Here is a 7,930-nt window from a genome sequence, read left to right as displayed (position 1 = left end):
GTGCTCGGACCCGGTGGCTGCGGTGCGGGGCGCGGCGGCTGCGCAGATCGGCCCTCTGCTGGCGGCGCTGCCGCTGCCGGGCGCTGCGGAGGAGGCGGAGCGATGCGAGCCGCAGGTCAGGGCCGCAAAGGCAGACAGGGAGCAGCAACGGGGACAGCAGCAGCAGCAACAGCAGCAAAGTCAGCAGCAATGGCAGGCGGCCAGCGGTCAGCACACGGGGCTGCATCTTGGCGAGCAGCAGGAAGAGCAGCCGCCGCCCCTGCGGCCGCAGTCTGCTGGCGCTTGCTCGCCGCTCGTGCAGCCGTTGGCGGGACGAAATGAGGCGCCCGCGCGCTGCAGCCCTAGCCGCGGCATCAGCAGTTCCGGGGGCGCGCTCGTCGGCAGCGGCACGGACGCTGATGCTGACGAGGACGAAGCGGCAAGCAGCAGCGACTCGGATTGCGATAGTCCAGGCCCTCAGAGTTCAAGGGCGCTCGCCATAGCAATGAGCAGGGCCCAAGCCGCATCAGGAGTGGCCGCGTTTGGCGCGGCGTCTGGCGGCGCCGCGGGCGGGGCGTTTGGCAGCGGCAGCAGCTACGGCAGCAGCTATGGCAGCAGCAACAGCGACGACTGCGACGACGCGGACCTGTTTGGCGGCTTCCCCTGCGCCCTCGCGGCGCCGCCGTGCGCGCTGTCGCCGCCCCCCGCGCCCGCTGCTGTCGAGGGCGGCGCGGCCGGCGGCGGCTGCGGCGAGGGCGGGCAGCGTTTGAGGGAGGGGGCCTCTTGTGCGGTCAGCGGCCCAGGCGCTGTCTCGCCCGGCCCAGCCTCTCCTGTGGCAATGCTGGTTTTTGGCAAAAGCATTAGCAAAGGCCAGGGCAATGGTGCAGGCGCAGGCGCCCGTCGCTTGAGCAGCGGCACCAACAGCAGCAGCAGCAGCAGCAGCAGCAGCAGCAGCAGCAGCAGCAGCAGCAGTAGCGAGGGCGAGGCAGAGGGCGATCCCGCACCCGAGAGGCCCGCGGTGGGCTCAGAATCGCCTGCCGCATCGCCCTATGCTTCGCCCTGCGCGTCGCCCCTGCGCACGCCGCCACGGGGACGCAGCTACGGGCGCGCGCTGCCACCCCGCACGCCCGTCCACCCCCTCATGGCGATGCACCCGGCCATGGCCCCAGTTGGGGCGTGGGCCGGCACCCCGCGCCCAGCCCACCACGCGCGCTCATCCTCGGCCGGCGAGCCCGCCGCCCTGCGCCCGCCGCCCGCCTCGCCGCACACGCACCCCAAGCGCCGCGGCAGCGCCGGCAGGCTCGGCGGCGGCGGCGACACGGCTCCCTCGGCGGCCGGCGGCAGCGCCAGCAGCGCGCGTAACATGGGCGCGGGGGACGCGCCTGCGCTCGACCCTCTGTGCGTCAGCCCTTCCCTCTACGTTGATGCGCTGGTCGCCCGCTTCGCCCGCAGCAGCAGCTTCCAAGGTCGCCAGCTGTTTGTTCCGATGGCCCTTGGGCTGCTCGCCCACGCAGACTTGCCGCGGGCCAAGCAGGAGCTGGTCGCGGCGGCGCTCGAGGCGCTGGCGCGCGACAAGGTAGCGGGCGTGCGGGTGGTGGCGGACGGCGCGGCGGCGGCGCTGAGGCTGGCCGCGGAGGAGTGGGAGCAGCGGCGGCGTCAGCAGCAGCAGCAGGAGCAGCAGGAGCAGCAGGAGCAGCAGGAGCAGCAGGGGCGACAGGAGCAGCAGGCCCAAGAGCAGCAGCGGCAGCAGGCTCCAGAGGCCGACCAGCAGCAGCAAGAGCTGGGCTTGGCAGAGGCGCATGGGCATGGCCGCGCCGTCCTTGACGCCTCTCAAGGGGCCGCATCAGCGGACGAGGCGCCGAGGCGCTGCTGCGCCGCCGCCGGCGGCGGCGGGGCTGCGGCTGCGGTAGCGCTGTGCGCTGGCCTGGCGTCGCAGCTGCACCTAGTGCAGGCGGCGCGCGACCTGGCCGGAGGCCGCGGCGACAGGTTTGAGGCGGCGTCGGCGGCGCTCTGCGGGCGCGGCGCGCTTATGCGCAAGACGGCGGCCGCGTCGGCGCCGATAGACGTAAGGGTGGGGCCGCCGTGACAGCGCGGACGCTGCGTGTTTTTGGACCGATCCGCTGTCAGGCCTGCCCGCCCTCTGGTTAGAGGGGTGTGGCATCGAGCGGCTGCCGGTCGGAGATCGTCCGGCGGACTGTGAGGCGAATAAAGCGTGCGGCGTCTACCAACCATCGGGTTGCAGGCTCGACGGCCAGGAGGGCCTCGCATTCAAAAGGCGGGATCGGCGCTGCGCCACGCGCATGAGAGCCAGTGAAGGCTTGGGCAGGGAGCGGGGTGCCAAGGCGGCGCCCCTGCGCCTCATCCCCACCAAGGGCAGCCCTCCGCCCGCGTGCCATTGGTCGCAGGCGGGCGGGCAAGGAGCGTTTGTTGATTGCATCCAATGGCTGCGGGACCGTTTGAGCAGCCCAGGCGAGCATGTCAACGTCATGGCATGTGTCTGGGTGGCTCTGTTGGTTGCCCTTGGCTGGCAGCCAGCGATTGGTTACGCACTGAATCTCATACCCGGCACGGTGTCTGCGCGGGTGTGCGCGGCGCCCCTAACCAACCTCCACCTCCCGCGATCACGAACGGCTTTGTTTGGCCACTTCTGATGGTCTGTTCTTCGAAGAGACGCCTGCCTGTACTGACGATTTGCCTCTGTGGGAGCTGCCTTTGCTTGTTGCCAGCTGCCCTGCCCGCGCGCAGGGCGCACAAGCAAAAGTTCCCAGCAGGTGCTGGCGGCTAGTCCCCGCTCCGCGCCATCCCGCGTCCGCTCCCATGCCACGCACTCGAGTGCCCTCGAACACAGCTTTCCTCCTGCACACCTGAAGCGGTCTGTATGTGCCGTGTGCGTGCGCGTAAGAACTGCCTCTGGGCCCTGATGCCGCTTGTGCCATATCTCAATCCCGTCTCCTGCATTGTTTCAGCAAGGGTGGCCATTGATTGTGTGCCTTCGCCCCCCCCACACACACACACCGTCGAACATCGCAACCGCCCTGAAACCTTCAGCTTTCTTGCTGTTGGTCCCTGCCGTTCAACGCTACGTTGCTCCGCGGGGTCGACACGCTGCGTTTTGACTGTCACAGTAACTGCATGTGCTGTGCCATGCCTTCTGTCCTGGCCTGGCAGCTGGCAAGCGCACCTGGTGACGCAGACGTGCCTGTGGTCAACTACTGGTGGACCAAGAATTCTAGCAAGTGCTGTCCAGGGCCACACAGTCAAGTCCGATGAATGGCAGGCTAATAGAACAGCTGTATAGCTGCATGTACTTGTGTGTAGCGCGTCAACAGGCTTTCAGCTTGCGGCGATTCGTGCAGCTGCTCGGACTCTGTCGTGACAGCTCGCTCGATATCAGCATGTTTGCTCCATGCAACAAGTATGATAAGGCGACTCCAATCAAAATATTTCAGTTATCCACTATTGATACGAAGCCCGCGCGCACCTAAGCATTCGTGATCCAGCCACCGTCCTGTGCTGATTCATCGCAAGCAGTAGAGTTCAGAGTTGGTGCGTTCTCGAGCACGCGTGCGCTTCCAGCGCGCCAGGGCCAAAGGAACCCCGCAGCTTTTGTGGTGCTGCGGCACACCACGCTGGCTGCCGCTGTCAACGGCTGCTGCGCCGGCCTCCATGCTGTGTCCGCGTCGCTGCGCCCTTCGTCGATGGAGCAGCTGCAGACAAGCAACTTGGATTTGTTGTCTGATGGGGTGTGCTGTCGCAGTCGGCCTGGACAGGAAACCTGCAGCAAGCCCCGCCCCATGTCATCATCTCATCCGCCACCGCCGGCCATGCGGCTGCACCTGCTCCGCCCACCCAGGCCACCATGGGTATCCCCGTCTCCAACTCCGGCCTCTTGGAGGCATCGAAGATCGACCTGAGGTGAGCCTGCCTGCTGCCCTGGCAGCCTGGCTCGGCAGACGGAAGCCTGGCCAGCCAGAGCGTGCAGTTGCATGCAGCTGGGGCGGGTGCGACTGTGGCTCGCACACGCGGCTCGCGTGTATGCCGCCCCTTTCCGACGGCAACATACTCATCCATCACTGTGTTTGGCCTTCCGCTGGCCCGTTACAGACATGCGCCCACCTCCTGGCCCTCACGATGTCGCCGCCCCCCGGGCCTTGCCGCCCCCCACAACTCCCACCTCGCTACCCAGCCCAAACCTTGACCCGCCCCAAACCAACCATGCATCCCCGCCACTCCCACCCCGCGCCCGCCAAACCACACGCGCAGCCACCAGGAGATGGACCGCCTAGTCAGCGAGCTTGAGGGCATCTGGGGGTCCTTTGCCCTCGACCATAATGGCGAACCCACCGGCGTGGAGTGGCTGCCCGTAGACCACGTCGGGCAGGCGCTGTGCACCGACCTGGGTTACGAGGACATGCCCGAGTTTGAGGACGCACTCAAGGGTGGGTGCGGGGGGTGCTCGACCGACCCCTGGGTATTCTTGTTCACTTTGGGACGTTGAGGGAGTGGTGAGGGCATCTGTAGTGAGTTTTTGGGCGGTTTTTGCAAGGTGCTAAAGGGCCGAGAGCGCCGTTTTCGGGCGTTAATCGTCAGAGCCCTTGGTCTGCAGGGGCCGCACATGCTGGAGGCACTCCAGGCCGGGTTTTGCAGGCATTCCGCAGCAGACCGTCAGGTTGAGGCGTGAGTGGTCGCAGTAGAAGAGGGCTGCCGAAGACCAGACCGCGCCTCGTGCCCTGGCGCAGCACGCTGCGATGTTTCGAAGCTGGGGCAGCGTCGCAAGGGTTGTTGCGCAGTAGTGGGGGCCGCGAAAACATCTGCGCGCGCCCCTTGCAAAAATCGGGTCGACAAAAGCACTATCGTTGGCCGCCGGCAGCCACGAGCGCCCCAGGGCACGCGGCCTCGGCCAGAGGGGCGGGGTCTCACATGCGCGCGCCTCGTTGGCACGCCGCCGCCTCCCTGTCACCGGCACCCCTGTCCCCCTGCCCGTCCCTGCTTGACGTTCCGACTGCCGCCAGGCACGTTTGAGGCGTTCCTGGACAACCTGCCCAACGTGGTCAAGGAGACTCGCAACGGCCGCGCCTTCTTCCAAATTCGGCCAGACCCCCCGCAGTGAGCCGCAACCGCAGCGGTGCTGTGGACGAACGCGCCGCGGCTGCGGCGCTGCCTGCAGAGCGTGGGCGCCCCATGAACGCCCATGCCCCTTGGTCCGCACCAATGACATGGTTCGAAGCTTACATTTTTCCCAAGCCCAAGCCTGCACGCCAACACGGCCCCAACTCATCACTTGCATGCGCCCGGCCGCCCCCGCCGCCGCCCCCACCGGCGCTGGCGCCCCATCCTGTGACTCACCAATGACTCACCCCACCGTCAGGGCCGCGTGGCGCGACACGACGATGACCGTGCGCATCAACAGCACCAAGGACCTCTGGCGCGTCTGCCTCAAGTCCCCCAACGCGCGCATAGAAATCCCCGAGCTCGAGTTCGAGATCTCTGCCGACGGGAAGCGCCACATCGACTCGATCTACAACCACATTGCGGCGGCGATCTTCAACCTCGGGAACTACGTGCGGCAGGCGGGGACGTCTTTGACCGAGGACGTCAAGTCAAAGATCATGGACACCGTCATCGCCCTCAACGTGAGTGCACTGCGCACGTAACCCTTGTTTTCGTGCTTTGTCGATACACACCAAACTCAAATGCCCCGCGCAGCACCTGGGGTTGGACGGTTGGCGTTGCCCAGCGCCGTGGCGCAGCCGGGGGCCCGCGAGTGCCGGGCCGGCGCGGCGCGGGGCGTGCTGCGACCCCAGCATTTGCTTGCTTGCCGCTGGCGCACGGAGGCGGCCGGACGGTGGCGGGCCGCGCTCATAAACAAGCACGGCTCGACACCCTGTGTACCCCACATTCCAAACCCTGGATCCCCATCAAAACATGATCCACGACTCTCCCCCCCCCCCCGCAAAACGTGGCTCTCAGGTCTTTTTGGACGTGCCAGAGCCCTTCACCTGGATCCTGCACGACCCCTCTGGCGTCAGCGAGTTCAAGCCCATGGAAGATGTAGAGGTGGCCCGGGCTCCGGCGCCAGAGCCGGAGCCTGCGTCGGACGCAGATGCGGCAGCGCCGGCGCCCGCGGCGGCGGCGGCGGAGTCGGCGCCTCAGGTGGCGGCGGCGGAGGGCGGCGGCGGCGCGGAGGAGCGGGCGGCGGCGGAGGAGGGGGCCGCGGAGGGGGAGGCAGCGGTGCAGCAGGAGGCGGAGCGGCTGGCGGCAACGCGGCTTGATTGAGCGGGCGCGAGCTGCTGCAGTCTCGGCAGCATTGGTTGGCTGCTGCTGCTCGTGCTGCTGCTGCTGCTGCTGCTGCTCGGCCCTTGTTTTGATGGACTGAGTGCACCCGCCCCTGACCGTATGCCCCTGGCCGTACACCCCTGACTTGATTGGATCAGCTCATATCAGACCGAATCAGCCTTATTGTCTAACGCACTGGCTCGATCCAAGCATGTGATTCCCAGCACCCCTCGTGCTTTGAACCGGCCACGGGGTGCGGGCGCTGAAAAGCGGGGTGGTTCTGTCCCCCAATGTGGCTGCAGGCCGGCAGATGTTTCTGATCTGACCCTCTGTTTGTAATATCTGATTGGCCTCAGGCCGGGCCAGGCGGTGTTTCGCAGCCCGAATAGACCAGCTGGCAGGGCGGGTGATGTCACTCATTATTACTCACTCGACGATGTCACACCAAGCAAGGAGGCCGCCAAGTGCACCGCGAGCTGTGGTGGCACGGCTGTTGGCTGGATGTAGTAAGTGTGTCCAAGTGGCATGCAATTTGGTGCTTGTGCATGGTTGATTCGGCAGGTCCTGCAAATGCAGAACTGCATGACATGTGCTTGCGCCATTGCTTAGCGACTTGTGGCGCTTCCTGGCCCTTCCCCACTACTGCCGAGGGCTGAGGGCACGGCCTCTGAACCTTTGTGCCTCGCGCCCTTGCACGCTCGAGCGGAAGGTCGTTCCACATCCCGCCTTGAGATCGCGGTGCATCCGCAGTCTCCATCCAGGTGCGCTTGCCCATCACGCTTGTATCAGTGGTTGTTTGGTCCAGCTACGAGTGTTAATGCCGACTGAGCAAATGCACTCCTATGCTGGGCTTCCCCGCTGCCCTCGGACGGGCCAAAGGACGACGTCACGCCAGCAGAGCACGCGCCAGCCGGCCACCCCCGCCGGCCCCCCCACCGCAAGGCAGCCGGCCCGCCCCGCCCGATGCGCCCGCCCGCAGATGCAGCGCGGCGGCTCCCTCCTCTGGCCGCTGGGCGGGGAGGCGGCGGCGGCGGCCGTCGAGGGAGACCCGGTGCTAGAAGCCGTGACGCGCCCCCCGCCCCCGGCCTGGGGCGCCGCGGCGGCGCTTCCGCTGGCGGACTGCTCCGCCGCCGATCTGCTGGTGGGCGGCTGCCGCTCTGCCGCCTGAGCGGCGCGCGGGCGCTGATGCCTGCCCTCCCCAGCGCCAAACCTGACTCTCATTTCGGCATTGTGGCCTTCAATCCATCCCACTGCTGGCTGGGTGCCCTTGGCTGCCAGATCTGATCCCTCGCACCCGACGCGCCCGCCCACTTCGCAGCGGCTCAGCCCGCAGGATGCTGCAGCTCTCGCCGCGAGGCTCTCGGCCCAGCCGCTGCCCTCCGCCCAGCAGCGGCACGGCGGCGCCGCCGCCGCGCACGCAGGCGGCCACGCCAGCCCCGGCCTCGGCGGCCTCGAAGTGCCGCCGCTGTCCTGCTCCGTCCCCATCGGCGGCAGCGCCTTCGGCACCGCGGCGGCCCAGCAGCAGGCGCCCTTCTCTGAAACGCTGGCCGCGGCCGTGGCGGCCGCGGCGGGCGCGCCGGCCGCCGCCCTCGCGCCCGCCACCAGGGTCAGCAGCCGCGGCGGTGCCGCGCCCGAGGCGCCCGCCGGGGCGCTCGAAGGCGCGCTCGGCGCGCGC

The 7,930-nt window shown here is 67.8% G+C and overlaps 3 protein-coding genes across 3 annotated transcripts in view; all 3 read left to right on the top strand.

The window, feature by feature from the left end:
• MNEG_6717 (hypothetical protein) overlaps positions 1–2,065 on the top strand; it is a gene marked incomplete at both ends in the record, with an annotated part of 6,121 nt that extends 4,056 nt beyond the window's left edge. The window contains 2 exons of the mRNA XM_014044811.1: positions 47–115; positions 1,259–2,065. Of these exons, the coding sequence (XP_013900265.1) occupies positions 47–115; positions 1,259–2,065 (876 nt within the window). The remainder of the gene's footprint in view (positions 1–46; positions 116–1,258) is intronic.
• A 1,773-nt stretch (positions 2,066–3,838) lies between these two features.
• On the top strand, positions 3,839–6,255 carry MNEG_6716 (hypothetical protein; the record flags this gene model as incomplete). The annotated part of the gene is made up of 5 exons (XM_014044810.1): positions 3,839–3,894; positions 4,243–4,418; positions 4,992–5,085; positions 5,348–5,612; positions 5,950–6,255. 5 exons carry the CDS (start codon positions 3,839–3,841, stop codon positions 6,253–6,255), a joined length of 897 nt encoding a protein of 298 aa, XP_013900264.1.
• Positions 6,256–7,234: 979 nt separating this feature from the next.
• MNEG_6715 (hypothetical protein) lies at positions 7,235–7,396 on the top strand (the record flags this gene model as incomplete). The annotated part of the gene is made up of 1 exon (XM_014044809.1): positions 7,235–7,396. A coding segment is annotated over one exon (162 nt), but the record flags the coding sequence as incomplete, so codon positions are not given.
• Positions 7,397–7,930: the final 534 nt, after the last annotated feature.

This window comes from Monoraphidium neglectum (assembly GCF_000611645.1).
Source record: "Monoraphidium neglectum strain SAG 48.87 unplaced genomic scaffold scaffold01120, whole genome shotgun sequence".
Taxonomy (NCBI): domain Eukaryota; kingdom Viridiplantae; phylum Chlorophyta; class Chlorophyceae; order Sphaeropleales; family Selenastraceae; genus Monoraphidium; species Monoraphidium neglectum.
The sequence above is the reverse complement of the archived record's forward strand: the minus strand, read 5'-3'. Positions and strand labels throughout refer to the sequence as shown.